General features: G+C 41.9%; 1 protein-coding gene across 11 annotated transcripts in view; it reads right to left on the bottom strand.

Moving 5' to 3' along the window:
- The window catches only part of LOC111252055 (receptor-type guanylate cyclase Gyc76C-like), a 70,612-nt gene extending 49,448 nt beyond the window's left edge, over positions 1-21,164 (bottom strand). The window contains exons 1-2 of one of the 11 annotated variants that reach the window (XM_086991504.1): positions 21,023-21,164; positions 17,792-18,124 (exon numbers count right to left, since the gene is read on the bottom strand). Coding sequence is in view for 1 of the 11 variants with exons in the window: in XM_022809414.2 (XP_022665149.1) it covers positions 17,792-17,875 (84 nt within the window). In the remaining 10 variants the exon portion in view is untranslated. Of the gene's footprint in view, positions 1-16,625; positions 20,813-21,022 lie in introns of those variants that run through there. The other 10 variants (XM_022809410.2, XM_086991506.1, XM_022809414.2 and 7 more) reach the window with 10 other exon arrangements.
- Positions 21,165-23,048: the final 1,884 nt, after the last annotated feature.

Here is a 23,048-nt window from a genome sequence, read left to right as displayed (position 1 = left end):
TCCCGGTTTGGGTGCAACAGCTGAAGGTATTTCTGAGTTTTGCAAGGGCCGCGACGGAAGATCGTTACCCTAATTATCCAAATCGATTTAATGAGGTGTCGACATCCACCATAAGATTGCCGCAGCTCCTGCCCTCACCAGTTATTGGAAACTTCCTGAACTGATCGCACCGAAAATACGGACCAAATCCCGAATCGCAGTTCCAAATCTCAGTCAGTCGCTCCCAGAGCAAAAGTCGAGGCCAGAATCATGTGAAATGCTAGGGATCATTTAGCGAAGCTACAGGGGCGCCTTCGCATTACGCTATCACGCTGGAACCAACTTGCTGTAATTTCACTTTGTTCACACTCTTGCGCGGAAAGAAACGGGCCGCGGCCATCCATTTAACGAAGTTTGCGTGCTCTATGACCCTCATTCCACGCTTTGTAGAAAAAGTGTTATGCCTTCAGAATACGGTTTATGGCGCTGTATACGCGACGAAGTAACAAGAAGTGCACTGTAACCCTCGTGAAGAAGCGACCTGCAGGTCGTGGCTTACCCTATTTTCAACGTTTCCATCGTAGTGGCAGGAAACTTCAATGCACGCTTGGACCAGCCCACCCCGAGCTGAACGTCAACCCTTCAAGTCGTACTGATGGAGCATCATTGCCGGATAGTCAACCTTAGCACGGTACCAGCGTTTGCCGGCCCTGCAAAAAGCTCTATCATAGATATCTTCGCAATGAAACCGAAATGAAATAAAATCAAATACAGTGAAAAAGGACAGTTCCAAGCACACATTCCTGTCGCATTAACCTTCAAGGTCCCCTTAAAACGATTGGTTATCTGAAAACATAAACCTCTATCGCGTAAACTGGAAGAAGCCTTTAAAACTCATGAGACCATCTCAGTGCCAAGTACTCGATCGATGCTAAGGTCCATTCGCGTCATCTCGTTGATATCCTACGACTTTCGCATGCTTATCCAGCCTGCCCTAGGAAACATCGGCCGAAGTTCGGTTACAACTGCTACCTCGTCCGTCGTGCCCAGGATTACTGGCAACACTATAACCGGTAACGGCGCCACTGGCATCGGGGTCCAAAGTAATTTTCAAGAAAACACATGCTTCTCAGAGTAAAACATATCTAGAACAGCAGGCGACTATTTTTATAAAAGCAGCCAAGCGTCAACTATATACATGCCTTATCTACGGCAGGCCTGCATCGTGTCCCATCACCTCGGCGGTGCTCGCGACACCATATCTTAGGGTATCTAACTGCCCAACTCAATGAAAAACAAACTGACAAGGGACGAATGTAATTAGGTGAAGTAGGAGTTTTTCGTCCGTTATGCGTTCAAGAGCATATGTTCTAAACAGGCTGTGGGACCAGACAGAATTTCAAGTGGGACACCTCGACGCCGCCATGGAGCTGACTTCGTACTGAACTACTTTGTTCAATAAATGTCTTCATTCCGAACTGTTTTCTCATCATTAGCGTGATGTAACGCTTCTCATTAGTCCAAAAGGCAAAGGCGACTCAAAGCAACTGACGTTATGGCACAAGTCACGAAGAAAAACGTCTGCTGTAAACTTTTCCTGTATCTGTTGACAAACGGGCTAAATGCGTTCCTAGAAAGTGTAAGTGTCCTATCAAAAAGGCAACACAAATTAAGGTGGTAACATTCAGTTGTAACGGTACGCAAGACCCTATCTACCAAAAAATACGCGACACTTATAAGAATCCCTCGGCGATATATTTACACAGCGTTCGTAGGCTTAAAGCTGCCTTTAACTACACCCCAAGGAGCTTAGCTACGGTGTTTCACCAATATCGATGTTCTTACGAACACGGTTAAATTAATAACAGCGATATTCTAAGAGAACAAGGTTACAATTGATGAGAGGGTCTTGGAGCTGCCAACGTTTCTGTACACTACAGGTGTGTTATACTGAACGGAAAACTCGAAAGAAAGACTACGGGTGTTGCCTTGAGATTCTGGATTTTTCTCAGTCTTGCTTAAGGATCATTTGAACAAGATATATAAGCCCAAAAATATAGTGAGAATTCTCATCTAGGCAGACGATTCAGTTATTTAGGGGAACCGTCGCTTCCATGGGCAGTAGTCCCGTGACACGTTATATCTTCCTGGCCGATGGCTGGCTGATGGATAGCTTCACTTACCTAGGGTAACTAATCCTATATAACAGGTAAGGCTAAAGTTAACTTATTAATCAAGTTACAACCACTAGGCCCTTCATGACTACAACGTAGTTAAAACGAGCATATTACAACAAGATGCAAAAAGGCTTTGATAGTTTCGTCCCCAATACCGATTTCCCGATTACCGATTTTCTCCGCTTTACGACTTTTTGACCTCAAAGTTGCGCCATTTGCCGCATACGATAATCTGACAATGGAGAACATTTTCCTTTTATTTGTCTTTGTACTACGTGTAGGTTATCGTCTGACCTATATCATACTTCTTGCTACCTACAGTTTCGCTCACTGGATAACCGTTGTCAATAACTAACCACAGAACGGCATAACATGGTATAAACTGTACAGTGCAGTCATTGGTAGATCCAAACTAATTCCATGAACCCATTCCAGGAACTCTTTCATGATGTCAGGCTGAGCCGGGTTCGTGAAATCTAACTATATAAAATATAAGCATATAAAGCTTAGAATGCCAAATTACCATAAATGTATTATATATTTCTAGCGTTTGGCGATAAAAATAAATAGTTGGCTCCATGATAAAGGCGGGGCATCCCTCTTGAAATAGTTGACGTTATATCCTATTATTATATGCTCTCTTAGCTCGGTATACTTTGCTCATTTAACACAATACGTGTAATGTTAATGAACTGAAAATGAACGGTTTTATTTAGATGAAGTAAATTTCGTTCCAGATACTGTGAGCGCGCATTTCGTAATACACAAGCCCTTTCGATTCTTCAAAAAAGCCTTTTCTAGATGGTGTACTAGCTTGTGGCCAATTTTACGCAGTGCCAACGCTTGTTTTGGATGATTTCGTTCAGCCTGTTTCAACGAGCTTGTCGACTGACTACTAACTGTATACGTTTTTACGTTCACATAATTTATTCAGTTTAACGGTTTATTTGACATATCGATTAGCTCTAAGTGTTTTTCGTGCGTAGTCCTAAGGGTATTGTTACTAATAGCAATAATAAAAGAGTATTTCGTTATTAAATAAGGAAAAAAGCAATAGACAAGTTCGGAAGTCTGCTAAATGAGTCAATAGTCTATCTGATAGAAGGTAAGAATTATACTATGCGAAGTTGATTGATAAGTTACAACCGCTGGGCCCTTGATGGTTACAACGCAGTGGAAATTAAGAAATTCAACGTAGAGTATTCCTGTCTTTTCCTGGTGAGAGAGAGCAGGCTAGCGTCATTATGGTTATACGACACACACAAACACAATTGTCAGGAAGAAGAAACATGATGACCAAACGATTGAAAGGAACCCGTCCGTAGTTCGACTCATCGTTCATTGGTAGTTCACTCTGAAGTTTCCTTTGCACACTTCCTTATATAATTAACACAGAACGCAGATGAACAAATACTCTAATAACAGTAGTTCTTAGACTGATTTAGCAGGCATTTCTATTTTGACAGCAGGATGAAAGTCAACAGTCAGCACTCAGCAGGCTGTGACGCGTCCTGTTGAGGTGTCATTGGTTTTACCTGTAGGATAAATAAGTTGTGGGAACCTATACTTGACACTAAGAGGCTGCCCTGTCGACTTCATTAAAGCAAACAATTTTGTAAAAATATTTAGACGGTTTTACTTTAGGTGCATGAAAGCTATGCGGTTCTGAATAACCTCAAAAAAAGCTAGGCAACGAAATATTGCGTGTCAGCTTCCCATCGCGCCTTGTGAAGCCTTAAAGAGCCAGGCTTACCACCTATTCGGTTAATAGATTTTTATGACGACAAGCAAATTCAGAGACGAACTTTATATCAACGTCTCTCTGTTCCCACGACACTGTCACGCAGATGTGCCCAACCACTGCCACCGATGCCCGGCTGTGACCCAAATGAACAAATATGTAGAGGCTATAATTTTAACCGCGATTTTATTGTAATTACGTTCTAGATAGCAAAAGTTAATGAAGAACTTATATCAGTATACATTTTAAGTACTATTTGGGACGACACAATAATAAAGAATAGCGCAAAGTCCGTATAGCTAGCATTAAATGTATCAACTCCGAAGACAGACGTTTACATATAGATGGTCATCTGAATGTGGCGTACGGCGTCAGCTAATGACCTCCAGAAACCTATTACGATATCTAAACAGCTTCAGACGGTGATGCTTAAAGCAATCATTATTGCATCAATGTCTTCAAAGTTAGCTGAGTGCCACTATTCTTAGAATTGCAAGTTTTATAGTAAAAATTCGACAGATTGCTAAAAAGAGTGATCATAATTATCGGATCAGGTCTTGTCCACACAGCTTGTCCGCATCTACCTTACTGATTTATGATGGAATTTCTGAAACAGGAGGGTTTAGAGCTGAATATAACCAAAGTTTGAAAATAGCATACGTTAATTAAAGAAATCCGCCTTTTGAAAAGGCTCGACTAAAACATCAGACACAGTAAATCGCAAGGCCTTATAGGTCTTTATACAAGCCTTATACATTTACATACCGCACTACCTTTGGCTTTGCAATGAACGCACGCAAATCTTGCCCTTTAAACTAGTGAACTTCTGTCTTTCCAGCTTTTCGCAAATATCCTGCATGTTAAATTATATCGATATATGAAAAGTTAAAAATAACTTAAATAGAACTTATTTCTAACCTTTAATTGCATCTCGTATTATCTAAAATTGCTATGGTGGTAGGCACAAAGTCGCGATTGAAAAAAGGTTCATTTGAGTCCTGCTACATTTTTCTACACTGACTTCCTGTCATGTATAGCAGTGATAACCTTTTGTGGAAACGCTTGAGTCAATGCTCGATGGGTTGCCTCTTGTTAATGGACAATGAAATTCTGTTGCTGAAATCTGTCGTAGCTTTTAAAACTCTATTTGTATAACTGTCATCCTAAATTTGCCGAACTCGGGAGCCACCTTAGCTACGCTGGCCGTTCGCGACCATTTACCACGAAAAAAGCTGTCTCGTTAGGTAATGTTGAACCCGAGATACGTGAAATAGATACGTGAGGAAATTTCAATCTTTACCTGATACGCTCTCGCACGTTATTTAAGTATTAATTTGTTTGGCAGTAATGATCTGTTAGCATAAGGACCTTACTTCCCAGTACGTGTTAAGTGTCTAATCTGGCTAGCTTAAATATAGTCAGTGAATGTTCCGTAGGTATCTCAAGTGAACCGCTTTTTTGTGGCAATGCTTTTTGCAGGCCAGACCTTTCTCAGTGCCAATACTCCTCGAAAGCGTAGTTGTATTGCTCATGACAAAGGGGTCATCATTTATATATGCTATGAACTAGTGCAATAGAAAGAAAATGTGGCCAAGATTGTCCGCCCCGTGGGCTAAGATTAGAAGCTACGGCAATTTACCAGAAACACCAAATCTTGGCGTAGGTTTTAGGTTCGGCCACTATCGCAGTAAAGACTATAATTGGCTCTAGTTCCGTACATGAAATTGTGTTTTAACCAAAAGGTTCTTATAAGTACCGCATACAATATTCCTGAATCTCTGCATTCCCAGAAGAGCGACGGTTTCCTTGTTACTCTACCTCTTTACATGGAAAGTTGGTAGTGCATCATATCTTGTTTTCGAAAAAAATAAGCAAACCGCGACGCAAGAGTCGACTCCATTCAGACAACGTATACCGCTACTATAAATCTTCAACCTTTTTGGAAGGCTTTGTATTAATGAGATACAAAAGTGTACGGATTACGGCAAAGCCACCGTCGCTGATAGGCGATAGACGAAACTATTTGATTTTTCAAACTGTTTCATAAAGGATCCAAAAGGCTTACACGGAGGACAATATCGTAGCTGAAAAGTCGGGCTACAATAAGAGTTTCTACATAAATGAAAGCATTCGTATATAAACCTTAGTATGGATTTGTGCTTACAGCCTGTATTAATGGAAAGTAACAGCGCGTCTGACACCAAGACCTTTTAAACAAGAAATTATTAAAAACTTTAAAACTTCATTTGAGCTTGTGTAATTTCTGTTGGCTATCGAATACTGTTTCTCTAACCCTAGAAATTACATTGACTTTATTTGTCCTTGGCCCGCCCTTGTCTTCCCTAATTCCCATGGATATATATTATGCAAGGTCAAATATTTTTAAAAAGCAAATAAAATCAACACCCGCTTACGGTGAGAGCTTACGACCCGTAATATGTTATACGTAGACGGAAACATATGCGTATCTATCCGTAAGTTTTGTTTTTTACAGCAGTATCTTCGAACGCAGTTATCTTGAGCCTGCTTGAACGCGCTAGAGTAATTCTACCGACTGAATATGTGGATGATATATATATGTGTATAGTGAAAGTGATTAGGTTGGTTGTGACCTAAACAGTATTTAGGACTTGAACCTGTCATGTACTAATCATTATTTCGAAATAAGAATAAATTGGATATTGCAAATGATGAGAAACGCAAAACTAAAATGATACAATACAGATATATAGGAGTTCATGTATAGTTACGTATCTCCTTGAGAACAATGGTGATTGATAATAGCAACAATCATACGGTACTGACAATCATGAGTATGATGAAACGCAATTTATGATGTGGAGTGTTATTACAATAGAACACTACTAATTAAACAGGGTCACATTTGAGTGTACACTACCTCAATCTAATTTGCCCGAGTAAATATTTTTTATCTGAATAGTAAGCGTTTTTGGACGAAATTTGGTAAATGTCGACGTTGTACTTCATGTACTGTTTACGGTAATTGTCAGCTGGCATAGGGGCTAGCTTTGGGCTCACGCTTACGATACTTCGCTGGGAAGCTAAGTTCGAAATTAGGGTCAGCCTAGTTTCTACGAAGGAATGTCACGAAGGAAGTGTCATGCCACAAGCAAGTAGCTTGCTTGTGGCATGACACTTTTCGGCTCAAACTAATATCGCTCCGCGAGAAAGCATTTTTATTTTTCCACCGTGTGTACGAACTTTTAGTGCCTGTTTAGTAAAATTTCTGTGTCTCGTCGCTGAATATTGTATCTATAGAGCTCAGCGGGCGATGCGATGTAAAAAGAATGGATTGTCCAATTGAAATTGCAATGAATAAGAATTGTGATGATGATGGTAACAGCTGGACAGTCCTGTCTAGGTAAATAAGTAAGTCATCTTACGGGAAGTAGATGTCGAACACCTTAGGGTAAGAACCGCGCGGTCAATGCTTGCTTCTCTCTGATTTCGGCCTAATCTTCAAAAGCTTCCGAAGCCATAGATTTGATGTTAACGAAGCTCTGGCAGTTCTAGCATTTGGTTTTCGTCTACTTGCATAGCGAAATCCCGCTAGGCCGATATCGCAGGGAGGATGCTGGGCACAAGTGCAACGCGAATAGCAAAATCTCGCTATTTTGAAACGGTAGTGAAAAGATTGTCATTTGTTGCTGTGTCGCTGTGTTGCTCAGCACCTATGCCACAAAAATTCTATTGCGATAAAAGGCCGAATATTCTGTAACTGACCATATGGCTCATTAGCAAAGCACCACTCCGGCGTCAAGAACACCAACATTTGGTGCATAATATTTAGAAGACATTATCCAATACGTTCTACGAACAACGCTGACACTATTTACTAGCGCCTCAGAAAGCCTTAACCGTTATCGCGGAAGACTCTCCGGTGGAAAAAGAAGCGAAAAATATTTTTTTTGACAAAATGCAGTGTCTATAGTAAAGCGCAAAACGTCGACAACTCGCGTGATGTAACTACTTCACTTTGAAGTACTACGAAGGTACGTATGGGAAAAAAGAGTTATTTTGAGCAGAGTTGGTCGTTCTCGTCCGATGGACAGCGTTGACAAGAAAGCATACGCTTTTAAAGTTGTTTATGAAGACTGTATTGACATCCCTTGGAGATCTCTTCTGAGCGGAAATGTGGATTTTCAGTTTCTCCGGCTATAGCAAAAACCTTGCTAAGACCTTCACTAATAGGATAAACGAAAGGACCTAGCCAGGTGGATAACACAAACTCGAACTATGAAGTAGGCAGCGGAATGCCTAAACTTTTTTGTGTTTCTAACTTCATTGTTCTTCGCCTTGCTGGCGAATGTGTGCAGACATAATAGCATTTTCTGTTTCTTTCAATTTTTTTATTAGTTTATCAACCAGGTATTTCTAAAAGCATAAACAACGATCGATAAACCTGCCCGGTTTTATACAATATAATTCAACAAAGACAGCGCTTACGAGAATCTAAAATTCATTTATGTGGATTTAGATCTTTTTCTATAATAATTTTTCATATTATTGCTGTCTATTTTTTTTTTAAATCAGAATTTACTACGAAATAAAACAGGGCCGCCCTTTGTCAATATAAAAATCGAGCTTCAGGAGTACAGCCAGGAACGATATAGGATTTTGTCACTGATATTCGAATCCCGACCCGAAAAACCAATTTAAGATAGAGAGGTGCCGCAGAGACGTCAGCAGTTGCATTTAAATATTTGCGTTAATCTCACTCAAACGATATGAATCGGTACGTTTCAATGCGGGGCGAAACATATTTTTTCAATGGCCGCCATTTTCCCTATAAGTACGTTCCTATAAGCAATTGGTAGGGCAATTGCGTATTATGCTATTGCTATACTAAGATGGTAAAATACAACTTCTTGCGGCTTCATAAGTTCTTTTGGTGTGCCTTACATATGATACTTGTATCCCAAACGTATGCATGCGTTAAGTAATTGACTCTAGCAGAAAGTAAAAGCTTTCATTTCGGCTGCTTAATTATCAAAATAATTAGAAAGTATAATATCTAATAATAAAGTAATAATAATAATAATAAAAGATAATAATTTCAATTTTATTATTTTTGCACATAGTGGCCCTTTCAATGAGACCACATAGAGGCAGGTTGCGCTCCCTAACGAACTGTTCTTTGAGCATTGAATGCTAAAATGACGCAGTAAGATCATAGAAGTACGAAATAGTAAGAGGGAAATCATAACTTGCACGCCATTACGAACCGTAGGGTAGAATTGACAGAAAAAAAAAAACAAAAAAAGGGGCATAAAAGTTTCATTTACGTGTTCATTCCAAAGTCTCTCTCTCTCTTTCAGGTAACAGGTCTGATTGTTGAAAAAGACTAAAATTAGTACAGCGGATACTTATCTTAAATGGCCACTCGTCCAAAGCCTAGCCACCTACAAAGCTTTACTTAAGAGCCTTCAACGTTGACTGTCATTGAGTGATACGATTATTTTTGTATCGCGTAGCTTTTCATTTACGATCTAGCCCACCTAAATTGAATAGCAACTTACACAATGTTCATTTAAACATATTCGTAGACATACATTAAATATTTATGCAATAAAAGGTACTACAGCATTCAGTGTGATAAGCTGGTGGATGGCTGCACGACGAAAACACATAGAGTCGCAGGCCCATATTGCCTGAGAAGTCTGCCATTAACCATCTTGATGATATCAGCTTTTTTTGGTCTGTGACGGTGGCCCCCAACTGACTGAACCACTAGTCACTATGGCTTTTGACTGAAAAGCTATTTAAAACAACAAGTCGTATTCTTTGATGCAACTATTTTAAGGTGATTCATAAATCGTCATTGAAACGCGTATCCCGCCTTCAGTGCCACACATACTGAACCTAATGTTGAGCAATCTTATATTTAGCATGCCGATATGTATTTACTCGAAATTAATGCTCCAGCGCGAGAATTATGAGGTTGCCCATGTCATATCGCTGACTTAAAGGCCAATATGGCCTAACGGTCTTTCTGATCATCCTCAGATCCACCCCTTTAATTACGTTTAGCGCATAAAGCTCATTCATCTATCTCCGAATACGTGTTTTTGCCGCTATGAAACGCTGTGTTGGATTTGGTCGTTTGTATGCATGCGAATATGGTCCATAGGGTCCAAATGACAGTCTAATTTCTCGCACAGAAGGAACTGACTGATCAATGAAGCTCTGGAATGTGTTGAAGTTCATTCATATAACATCGGCGATCTTTTTGTCAGAACGGTCAAACATAGTGTACGTCTGAACCTATAATAAATCATGTGGATGAAACGTCTGAGTCGAGTAGTCTTAAAATATTTGCATATTTTCTAGCTAGTCCTACTAAAGCCTTAGTCTACCTAAAATCTAGTACTGCACTAAGGAATATAACGTCTTCGTAGCGACTCACAGTCTGCCCTTCATCAGTACTATTGGAAAAGCATTCTGAAAATTTAGCCTATGCCATCAAGCAAAATGCAGAGTAGTTGATCAAAATACAACAACAACGTACGTTTTTTATGCAGGAAGAAACATTCAGTCTGATGCACGTAACTGCACGAACTAATTTTATCGTCAAGTGTATTGGTTCAGACCCGGCGTCAATTTTCATGTGTTAGTCTGCAGTGAAATTAATCTGGTGCTCAACAACTGCATGATAATTCACAGAAAATATAGTTATTTTCAAGATTTTTTTTTAGATCAACTTTTGCTTCCCTTGCGCAATTCTGTTTTTTTTTGCAACAGACAGCAATTTTGGTGCTATTAGGGCATCTCCTTCGATAGACGCGCACGCTGCGGACATCGCATGGCCGAACGGGTATGTGCGCCTTGAAACCGGTCTGGCTTGAGGTCTTCGGTCGGGCTCCCATTCCATCCTATCTCAAAAAAGGTTTATGTCATTATAAGCCTATACCTATAATATACGATAACTGTTAACTGAAATTCAAGCCGGCGACAGATACCTGTTGCTTTTCGAGCATTTTAATTGCATGAAACAATGCACAGACACCGTTTATAGCAGATATGCTGCCAAATGTCAAATTTCGAAGCCAGTCCTCGTAATGGTACAATAGTAACGCAAAATTTAGGGACACATTATGGCCTAGGCTCTAAGTTTAGTAAGCGCCAATTGATCGAATTAGCTATCAGGGTTTTACTAGAAAGTGTGGATATCGGAAGGATGTTTCAGTGACCTCAATGAATTCGGTTTCGCTTAAAAGCCAACAGATCAAGCTGAACTCGTATCTATTTTCATGCATAGCCTTTCGAATTTACGTGCCTGAATGCCTTCCAAAGTTTCGTTCGGCATGACAAGAGACACATATCAATTTCTGAATGACCGATTGAAGCATTGGATTGATGGACACGGGCATCAGCTTTGATTTCATTTTCTCATTTATTCTCATGTGTCTGTAGCTTTCATATAAGTGCAAAGACGCCAATCGAAAGGCGTGTCGCTACAGAAACGCGCCGGTTCGAACCCAGCCGACCGCCGGAGCAATTTTTCTCTCAAAAGTTTTTCCAACGGGCGTTGCAATGGCGTATTGAGGTCAATTGTTCAATGAGCTATAGCTTATATTATGGGTGCTAACGAGAGTGTAAATCGAACATTCGCCACGATCTTTCCTTACCAAGCGCAGGACGTCGGATCTTATTTTCCTGAACAGTATAGACCTTTTTCTCCGTTTCAGGGTCCGAAGTGTTTTTTGATGAGGTATCGTTTCATCAGCTGCCTTAGGCAACTATTAGGGCTCCCTGGTCCGATTGGCGCCCGAAGCTTTGGAACGCTTTTACGATAGCAGTTCATTGTTCACCATGAACCAGTTTACTGCCAATATAAATTAAGGGTCCTCCAACAGTCGCTCATCATCACGGTGACGACTCTCTTCGGGGGCAATAGAGAATTTACACTCAACTCAAGTTCACCGAGGACACTGGAAACTACTTTTCTATTGAATTTACAAATGATAAATGTACACCTTAATGCTGAGGTTCTAATAAATGGAATAATTTTTTTGGACAAACTTTTTCTTATAATAATGGTTGTGCTAAAGTTCTGCAACCTCAACGTTGCATAGTTGGGCATGCGCCCTGAAAAGGTTGAATCAAGAAGCTCAGAGTCCCTATATGCGGTGTGACCTATCTCACATCCCGCTAGCCTTACAGATTTATAATAAGATGAATCACTTCCGAGTACCCTCAGTTACAGGTCAATAGTGTACGGAAATAGGAGAAGCAGATAACATTCGACAGAAGCTTACATATTTGGCTTCAAGTTCACGTTATCACGTTAATGAATTCGGTCACGGATCGTTTTAATAAGCGTTCAAGTTCAAGTAATTTATGCACTATTGTATTGTGCTTAAGGAGATGAAAACACTGGCACAAGAACTTCATCAGTTCGGTTAACCCTTTTGAAAAAAGGAATCCTGTCGACCGCTGATGCCGCTAGGTTCTGATTGTTCCTCATAATTTATGGGTTGTAATCGTGTGCACAAGTTTGAAAAGAGTGGAAAATCATTTATTTTTTTGTCTCCTTTACTGCGCTGAAGGACAATCTAGGTTCTTGCACGAGTTTTTAATGTGATTTAGTTTCGAACGAAGTTCGCGAAGAGTCCTAGCTATGAAATTATCTGTTTCCCATAATCCAACGAGGACGCCTTAAATTAACAAGATCCGACAAACTCCAAACGTAATTAATTAAAGTTTTAAAATGAATTTGCGTACTAGGTATCCTTGTGTCTCATCGAATTCCATTGACTGTGATTCTCATAGAACATAAATCTCGGCTTACGTATTTAGAGGAGCAATCGGCGTAACGGGAAGCATCACACGAAAGTCATGCCACATAACCCGTCGATATATGTGGGGAATAAATCAATTGAAAATGAAAAGTAAAACATTGCCCTTTGCAAGTATTATCCAGCAAGCGATAAGCATACGCATTTAATGGACCGGTATTTTTCAACGTAAAGTGTCTACGGCTGCTTCTCTCCTACAGAAAAGTCACAGAGGAACGACAACAACGATACTACATTATGCTGAAGCATCCTGCAAAAACAGATCTGTGGCAGGGTTGGAAAGTCTTGAAATTAGTATTTCCTCGATAGGCGTTGTTGTTTGCGGCAAGGTAACCATGGACCAATATACACAAGGGTATTATGGAAGAGATATTCACCCTAGGTGAACGTAAATGGGTCAGAACGCTGATATACTCGTGGACTAACCTACTAGGTCAATAGTAATTTGCCGAACTTTTAGCTTTCTTTATTTGTTTTACTTCCGCACATGAAATAATGGTTAAACCCCGGACAACCCTCCATCATTTGGATATTTTTAAGGATTTGGCAAAGCTTGAACAGGCAGCTCAACAGTAAGATTCTCAAACGCAGTAAAATATTGAATGGAAAATATGGCTTCACGAGTAAAGTGTATGACAAAAAAAAGGCTTCGAATAGGTAAAAGATGATGCAAAACCATCTTATCTTATGTCAGCAGTAAATTTCAGCCCGTTTTGGCAATCTGGTTTGGAAATCTCCGGCAGGTTATGAATGACAAGTTTGCTTGTTCCAGGGTTGCTTATCGGCTTAACCTTTTCAGGTCTAAGGCCAGCATTAAAAGAAACCGATTTAAGGACCCATTAAGCTGTTTTAAGAAACAGGGCTGGTTAAGGGGAACACAGAATAAGCGGGAAATAAAATCTCTATCTAGCCTAATAATGACTCAAATGATTTGCAAAGATCATTAAAATCAAACTAACGGTCAAACCCAAAACCGTATGAGTGCAGCTGCCCCAACCGCCCCACCTCCGCAAATTCTATGGCTTAACTTCTTCCATCCGACAAGTGTTTGTATATAGGCCTATATGATTCCTATTGGCAAAACTCAAAGCAGCTTAGTGGGAAAATTTTAACTGCAGGCTGTTCGTAAGTTTCCTATAGATTCGAACAATATAGTGACACACGCCAGCATATACACTGCAAGACACAGCAGGTTCAGTATAGATAATTAGCAAACATTCGTAATTGCCATTGAAAGAGTTTCGTCTTGGTTTATCCTTTCCACATGACACAAACCCGTATACGATGCAGGATACATGAAAAGGAAACACAAACAGGGTAGCTGTACTTACTTAAACTATTGTAAACCGGAGGAAGCCAACGTAATCACGTCCTAGATTAAACATAACGCATGTCAACAAGCTGGGTTAGAAAAGGGTTCTCTTACCCACAGAATTAAGATGATTTAATGAGGTAACGTGACCGCTGAGCTAACTACTTTCGAGGGTCCGTTTTGCGTTTACCTTTTATGTCGGACGCTGATATCGTACATCGCGGTCGTTGGGCTAGCGAAATCGATAGCTTTAATCACACACAGCTGAAGTGATTCTTCTCCTTGATTGAGAGAACTATATAACAACATTATACTTAGGAATGATCTTCGACAGTTGATTAAAAGGAAGATGTATGCGTGAATTCGTTGAAGAATATTGAATAAGGTTCGAAACCAGGCATGTCATTCTGCTGAATCCTATGCACGAACATGCACTTTTTTCGGCAAGTTAGATGCGCACGTCTCCCTTCAGAACCGCAAATACTTTAATTCAATGGCCGAATAAACTTGCCCTCAATACGACCGATACAGAAAGTTGCTAACCTCTATTCCTGCATGTACGCTCATCCATAGCAATGCTAGTATCTACGGAAAAATGACAGTGCGTTTTTTGAACTCAGCAGCTATGACTGAAAAATTCCACTTTCATCATGTTACAGTGTTAACTAAATTAGAACACAAGTCATTTATGGATTACGAAATAGTCTTTTCCTTTGCTCCGTCATAGTTCATCGTAGGAGCCACTTGATAGTGCTGCATAACAATACGTCTTTACGACTTGCTTTCCTGAATAAACCGAATAGCATTCTCCTGAACATCACGGCCTCAGCATCACGCTCTCGCCCTCGATCCTTGCTATTATCGGCAGGAAACAGTCCGAAGGGGGTAGAATGAAGGCTCAAGAAACAGTACACTGTAATCTGCCGAAGAAATATAGATCAATGCTATGTCTTGAACAAATAGCCGTCTCCATTCACCCATAAATTTCTTTAGCCTGGTAAATCGTTTCAGAGAAAATCCTGATCATATCAGATTGTCAATTTAAGACAGCTGGCATGGCGTGGTTTTTACATGTAAATGCCGACGTTTTAGGGGCCTGTGGTGCGTCGAAGAGTTTTGATGGGTCCAACTGTGAGTCAAAAATATTTATCGTCCCGTTTATCGTTTATATAATTTCGAAATAAGATTAATAATAGTAATGATGACGCTAATGATAGAGACGTTTCTTATTCCTCTAAGGACCACAAGGATTTTCTACTAATTGCGGCGTTGGTGTAAAATAGCGAAAGTTTCTGCCACAAGTTAATTACGCCGGTTTGAAATTGTTGAATATATTGTGCAATATTTATGACGTTTCATTCCGTTTTCTAGCGTTCCATGTTCTCCAGATTACCGACGGTGAACGAACGTTATCGTTCGACTTCTAAGCGGACGTTGACTTAATATGTTATCATACACACAAAAGGTTCTTCTGTTGACAAAAACAAAAATAGATTAGTGTCAGTTTTTTGTGCTTTTTTTAATCTCGAAAATAGCCAGAAGATATATATATATATATATATAGAATAGAATACAGAAGATATAATTTAATATGATAAACGCAGCGACAGAGCTTGGTTCGCCCCGATTCGCCCCCCGGTGCAGTCATAGAAAAAAAACTCAAACACATGTAATTATATCTTATAGCTTAGATATCTTCACATCAAAATCTGCACATTACGCTTGATTCACGTAAGGTTTATACATGCCGGCTCATTGCGTTTTGAACCGAAAGCCAATAAGAACCTGATGATTTCTGTGCTATGAACTATACTAAAAAGCAGTACAGACAACTGAACAAGATTTATAACTGTATAAATACATGTTGAAAAGTTAAATTGACGCAGGTTTTAAGACGAACTTTTCAACAGTTTCTTCTCCAGCGCAGCGTGCTCTTGCTCCGTCAGAACGTGCATCTATAAGAGTCTGTCTGCACCTGAATATAAAAGGCCAATATTAACTCAAGCTGTGCGACATAATATGTTCATGTGAGTGCGTGTGCATAAGCCACGGCTCAGTGTGTTTCTACGACCCCCCTCCTGCCCCCGATCGTTGCGCTGGTAAGAATACTCTGCTAGTTGCGACCATCTCAGTGGTTTCGGTCAAAGAAGAAACTGTAGGTTATCTAAGTACGAACAGGCCTTGCTTATTCGCGGTCGCCGCCGCAGCAGCAGCAAACAGCGTACGGAATAAAGGCTCGCCTTATGGCTTCTTTTGCTTTTGCTGTTGCGACTGATGCCGTGATCTGTCAGGCTATCGGTTGGCCGGTCTGTTAGATCGTTGCTTGCTTGTTTGCCAGGTTGTCAGTTGCCCCAAAGGAAAAGTGGATCCTAGCTAATCTTGTCCTCATCCTCCCCTCCCCTTTCTTTCTTCATTTTCTTTGCTTTCTCCCCTCTCGGCCATTTTTTTCTTGCTCTGCTTTTGACTGTATCACACGTGTGCGACTGCATTTGCATTCGGGGGGCTGTGCGTGGAAGTGACTGACTGACAGAACAGAACTCATTGGCTTGCTGACTAAGTTCAAAAGTGCGCCAAGTCCAAGCTAAAAGTGCTTTTACCGTCCGCTATTTTTGTGCCAGCGATGACGCCACAAGCGACGGCAGTAATGGCCTTCCCGGGGCGAGATGATGTTGGCCATCACGTCGGCATCATCGTCCTCCTCATGCTGGCGAACATCGGCCCCTCCCGTCGCTGCCGCCTCAACGGTTATCGTGGTCGTAGTTAACTTCTCCCTTCTTCTAGCGCGTCTTTGTCTCCATCGGCGCAGGAAATGACACGCAGCAGACTACCACAAGCGACTGACTGACTGGCTGGCGGATGCACCGAGCGAGAGAGGGAAGCATTCAACGCCAGCAGAAACGTACCTTGCGTATAATTTGTTAAACATCGGAACACATTAATACCACAACTAAAAGAAATACAATAGCTGGGCACCGCGAGCTACGAATCCACTGAGCGTTGTTGTCGGTGCGTGTGCCGTTAACGGCGACGACAGTTTGAGTGCCTATTTCCTCAAACTTCCACTGATGTCAGTAAAGATACTAGGATAACTAGTGGTGCCGTGTGAATATAGATGTTTCTTCATGGGCGACAATCGAAAAGTGATAATGCGCATAAACACCTTTTCAGTTAGTCAGCTAGACAAGAGGTACGCCGCAATCGGACGAACAAAAACGCATGCGCGGACGTATGAACCGGGAGACGAACGGAGCAGCGCTGCAGTGTTGTCCTATGTATGATATACGTTGCCGAGTGCCTGGTCAAGTTAATTCAGGCCCCGCTCAGTTCATCATTGCGCGACGGTGCGCTTGAAAATAACGTTACGATGAGAATGGACGACGGACGGGGACGGGGACGGGGAACAGGGGGTTGTTATCTCTGTGGCGACGGCACATCATTGCTTTTACGTAAGTAGTGATGCCATTGGTAATTGCAGTGACTCCCTCAAGTAATTCTGCCAAGGATCACTCAGTGTTGTCAGTACATGGATGCTGAAAGGCATCGAGGTCTATTCACAGACACTACTAGTATAGATGGAGCGGCAAAGAAGTAGCGGGCAACTATCAACGCGCTATGTGCATCGTCTATCTTAAAAAATTTGCGCCAACTTTAGAGGGTAACTTACGCACGTACTTAGCCACGGGTTTCTAGGGGTATATTAGAAGCTTTCCTTTATTTGCTTTCTTCGGTAGTCTCCACTTTACGATAGGTTAATTTTGCGTACCTTTTGGAAGGAAGCTCCTTCTTCGATGTAGTTTAATACACACAAACACTTAGGCAAAAAACGTACTTGAGAAACGATGATCATTTCCTATATCCGAGCGGAAACTGTGATCCACAACAATAACGACGACGACGGCGGCAATTAGGGTTGTTGCGAAAGGCGCGAGTATACACAAAGGCACAGGCACAACCACATATCGTAATGAATGAGCGTCCATCCAACACGGGACGATTACAGCTTTTTCAAGCGATCAGAGCCGATGTAATTGCAAATATTTACACATTTCCGGGAAGTTGTTGATATTCACGCCATTACCACCTATACGAGGTACCACTGTGAACAGTAGCAAGAGTGGCGGTAAAAAAAAAAAAAGACAATACCCTTCTGCGAGACTGTCATGCGACTACATCAGTAACTACGACAACAGTGACATCTGTTACCATAATTATTACGTGTATTAATTATCCTTTACGGCTGAGATGAAAGCAAATCGTCGTGTACGATCCGATGGCGATGATGATGATGGTGGTATTGTAAATATAGGCAGACGGCCAATTAAAAATATACCAATACATCCACAGGTAAAGGCACAAGTGAGTGGATAGTACGTGTGTAGCCGACAGATAAGTAATTGCAGGCTTTGCACTATTGAGTTAGCATTCTGCAATGTTTCTGTATGCACTATCCACAACAAATACGTCTCTCATCTCAACTCACTGTTGTGAGAAGAACAAGCACATTTTAAATGGCTATAGCCACCGGGGCAGATGAGGGGTTTGCAAGGCGTGAGCACCACCTCAGCACGCGATGGTGGCAAGAACTATTTTTTTGCTAGGTAAGGAAATGGCGCGCACTCAGTACGAATGACAACGGTTGTCATATCAACCACGGTCGTCACCACATGATCAGGTGCTTTTTTTGGGGCAAAAACAGGTTGACGAATGCTGGAAGTTAATAACCGTAGACGGTAAAACGGTACAACAGTGAAGTCGACAATGTCGTTGTCATGACAATAGTCATCAGCCTGGTCGTCTTTGCCGAACAACTTCGTGATCATCAACAAAGAAAATAGTAACTAATAAGAACTTGAACAGTATTTACAGGAACGCAGCGGCCAGAGCGAGTTAGTTCTGTTTGTGTATAGTGACGGTATGACACCCGCTACCGTCACTATGTCCCATTTAAATAGCAACAGAAGGCAACCGTTGGGCGTGGGCCGAATGCTCGTTGTCTGTTACCGGATTGTTGCTGGCCTGTTTGGGTGGTTAATTATTTCGGAGCTGTTTAGTTGTTGCTCACTGTTGTTTTGCTATAGTTGACCGATTGCAGAGCGCGCGCGCACAGACGCCGCGACTGTTATCATCGGTAGGACCACCTGACATACTCCATTCACTAGATAGACACACAGAGCTGCTGTTTCCACCGTTGCTGCCGCTGCTACACACCACCGTCATCAGCAAGGCGATACTGGCGACTTTTGCTGCTGCTGCTGCTGCTGTTATACGACAGCAACGCTCGCAGCAGCAGCAGCAGCAGCAGCAGCAGCAGCAGCAGCAGCAGCAGCAGCAGCAGCAGCACGAGCGCCAACAGTCACAATCATAGCAGCTTTACTGGTGGAAGTGGCGATAAAGGGGAAGGAGGACAAGGCAACAACAGCAGCAGCAGCAGCAGCAGCAGCAGCACGGCCATAGCGCCATCATCTCTACCACTGCAACTGGTTCGACTATTGCACCAACTACGCGATTGTTATCACAGCCACTGTGGCTACAAAGCGACGTCGTTGCCACCGTCGACATTTGGCAAGCGCCACTGACGCAGACAACTCGACAATAATAATAGCGGCAGCAGTGAAGTTTAAGAGGACGGTCGTGGTGCTTCCTGCGGACTTTGGTGTTTTTCCTTCATCTGTAAGGAACCGTGTGATACTACTCACGGTTCTCTAAATCGGTACGAGGTCATTCAACAGATCATCGTAAATAATGGAGCAACGACGATGGAGACAAGGCCGCAGAAACAGGAACATCACAGCATGTCTACAAACATTACATAGATAAACTCTTTCGAACAATTGTTCGGTTATTTTTTAGGTAATATTGTACGCAGACACTTGACGCCACATCTGCAACGTTTCTCAACGACACGACGATGATAACGAATAGTATCGCATTATTGCCCTTATCTTCATCATGGCTTCAAAAATGATACATGGCCGTATGATGTACTAATTCGCTTTATGTGTTTTTAGCTTGCTTTTTCTACCTGGTACAATTTTCGTTCTTGCTGTGGCTTTCTGTTAATTTGGGCGGTACAAATTCTGTCTGTCGAGTCGATCGATGCCAATTTTAGCTTTTAACATTAACCAGAGTATCGACCCGATCGACAGACAAGCAACGTGACGTTGCTTCTTTCTCTCTCTGTCAGACGTTGCCTCTTAGCTGCGCCTCGCCTCGTCTTCTCTCTTCTTTCAGTCATTCATTCATTCGTCGTCATCGTTCGATTCTTTTGCTTTTAACCGAACAACTGTTCGAAAGAGTTTATCTATGTAACGTTTGAAGACATGCTGTGATGTTCTTGTTTCTGCGGCCTTGTCTCCATCGTCGTTGCTCCATTATCTATGATGATATGATTTCAGAGAACAGTTTGTTTTATCGTAGATGTTCCTGGTGACTTTTGCTGCGTTCAGCCAAGACAATGTTTTCTCTACATACTACGACAGCGATTGAGAGCGGAGTACAAAGCCTATTTCATTAGCGACTCTGCGTAGCTATTCTCGACAACAAAGTGGCGCTAGGTACTCGATGGCTGACGACCAACTCGTTTAGTTTTATTGCGGCCCAACGACGACTGTCGCTGCTGCTATGTTTCGGTCAGCAGCAGCAGCAGCAGCAGCAGCAGTAACGTCGACGATCAGCGACTGCGGCTATTTTCTATCTTCAATGGACAGTAAACAACTGAAAAATCTTTGCACATGAGATGGGGGCTCCTCTCGACGGCTGGACACATGAAGATGAGGCTGTACTATTTAGCAAATCAATCACCATCGTCATCGTCGTCATCGTCATCGTCGTCAAGTCATGATACACGCCCGTAGATACACAAACAAAATTCACTCTCCGTTCTTTTACAGCTTCTTCTTTCAATGTATATACATATATAGATTTTTACGGCTATTTGTTTAGCGGCTGCAGCTGTTGTCGGTCAATCGAAGCGGGAAGACAAACGTTTACTCACAAAAGCACAGCAGACATACAGATGCACGTACATGTATACTCGTAAAAAAAATGCCCTAATTCATGACATCAAACAGCTGAATCAGTCATGATAAACCTACTCAGCTCGACTTTGCTCACAACAACGATACGACTCCACGAACCAACCACTCGACTGTTCTAATCACCATGTCCTTCTACCCCTCGCCCCTTCCCCATCCTTCTTCTTGTCGTCATCATCATCCTCCTCTGCCCCCTTATCTTCCTTCTCTCACTCTCCCTTTCCTACTCCTCGGCGGCAGCCTCCTGCTACTGCTGCTGCTACTCCTCCTCCTCCTCCTCCTCCTTCTTCTCCTCCTCCCCCTCCTCCTCCTCCTCATCCTCCTCCTCCTTCTCCTCCTTCTTCTTCTTCTCCTCGTCCTCGTCCTCGTCCTATTATAGATGCACGCTTCTGCCGCTGCTGTTAGTCGAATCGAATCTATGTAAAGCTTGAAAACTGTCCCTTCGACTTCCCCACCAGAACTTACTACTACTACTACTACTACTACTACCATTAGTTGCGTCAGATTGGTCTGGCATGGCTAGAAACAAACTTATTACTAGTATAACCGGCGCCACTGTCTCTTTTTCTGATGCCGTTGCCTCTTTTTCACTTGTTGTCGCCGCCGTTACATGTGCCGCCGGCGCCTTTTCCTCTTTCCTCTTGCGTTCCTTCATGCTCGTCCGCGTCGCTGCAGTAGCTCTTCAGTGGCAGCACCGGCCGTGATGGCACTTCTCTAGTGACCTTCTAATTCGGTATCCGTCCAGTAGCTGCTGGCAAAAGTGCCACATAAGTAGTACTATCGCATCATTAACTGCTGTCACTACAACTACTTCCACAAGTAACTGAGCTATTATTATAGCAGAGGCTGCTGCTGATTGTCTAACCGCTTACGAGAGCACCTCGATCAGGTGGCGGTAGTTGTCATTTACGACTGTCGCTCTCGCCTTTTTAGCGACGCGTCTATGCGCTACCATAATATGATTCAATGGTGGACCTCAGCAATGAAAACCGCGTAGGAAAAACCAGCGATAACAACAATAATATCGATGGCGCTCGGATGATTCGAATCAATTTGCCGGTTTGGACACGGCTGCTGACGTATCCGGTATGGAGGAATCGAGAAGAGGGTGCTAACGAGCAGAGAAGCCTAATATAGGACGAACGAAATTGTTAACTCGATTGAGTAAATCTTCGTCTTCCCTACCTGAATAGATCTATTGTCCTACTTCGTTTGATGTCGTACTGCGTTTTTTTTTTTTTTTTTCTTTTCTTTTTTTTTTTTTTTAGTTACGAATCGAGTTATAGGTGAATGATGCAATGTTGACTCTGGACACGAGAACGTACGAGAATAACGTGTGAAATATAATTGGTTTTATTGGAATTTTGATGTTTCCTTAGACTGCCGGGGCTATATCCTGTCAGTGCACAACTATAAGCACTTACACTAATGGCTGATGCAGCGCGAAAATTGTGTGTGTTTGTTTCGCTCAAGATTGTGCTCTGGTTTTTAAAATAAAGGAAGCTGGGAAAATGCGATCGAGTACAATATTTTCCCAGCTTTCTTTATATTCACGTACCTCACAATTTTCATAGCAGCGTCATAGTACTTCTCATGAGAGAATTTCTATAAATGACCTAGCAAGTAAATCTTAAACGAACTTAACTTAGGATTACTGTGTGTGGGGCATTAGTTAGACTATTTGTTGGCCGACCTCGGGCAATCAGTGATTAATTGCCCTAAATACTTGATTTAGCTAGTCGAAGCTCTACTTTTCGAGTGGGAAAATTAACGATTCCTCGTAGTTGACCACGGATACGTCGATTAGGTACGCATTTAGGTAGTCACATTTTGATACCGAAAATGCATTTTCATTTTGGTCAATCGTTGCCAGTGAAACGGAACAGCATCTAATAACTGATGAAAGACTGTGATAAAAGGTAATTTTATAAGCATTAGCTTAAGCTAAATGGTACAATCAGCGACGAGCTCTTTTTCGTTCGGCTA

This window comes from Varroa destructor, unplaced genomic scaffold, assembly GCF_002443255.2.
Source record: "Varroa destructor unplaced genomic scaffold, Vdes_3.0 BEIS01000005.1, whole genome shotgun sequence".
Lineage (NCBI taxonomy): Eukaryota > Metazoa > Arthropoda > Arachnida > Mesostigmata > Varroidae > Varroa > Varroa destructor.
Note: the sequence above shows the minus strand (reverse complement) of the source record. Positions and strands in the feature narration are given on the sequence as shown.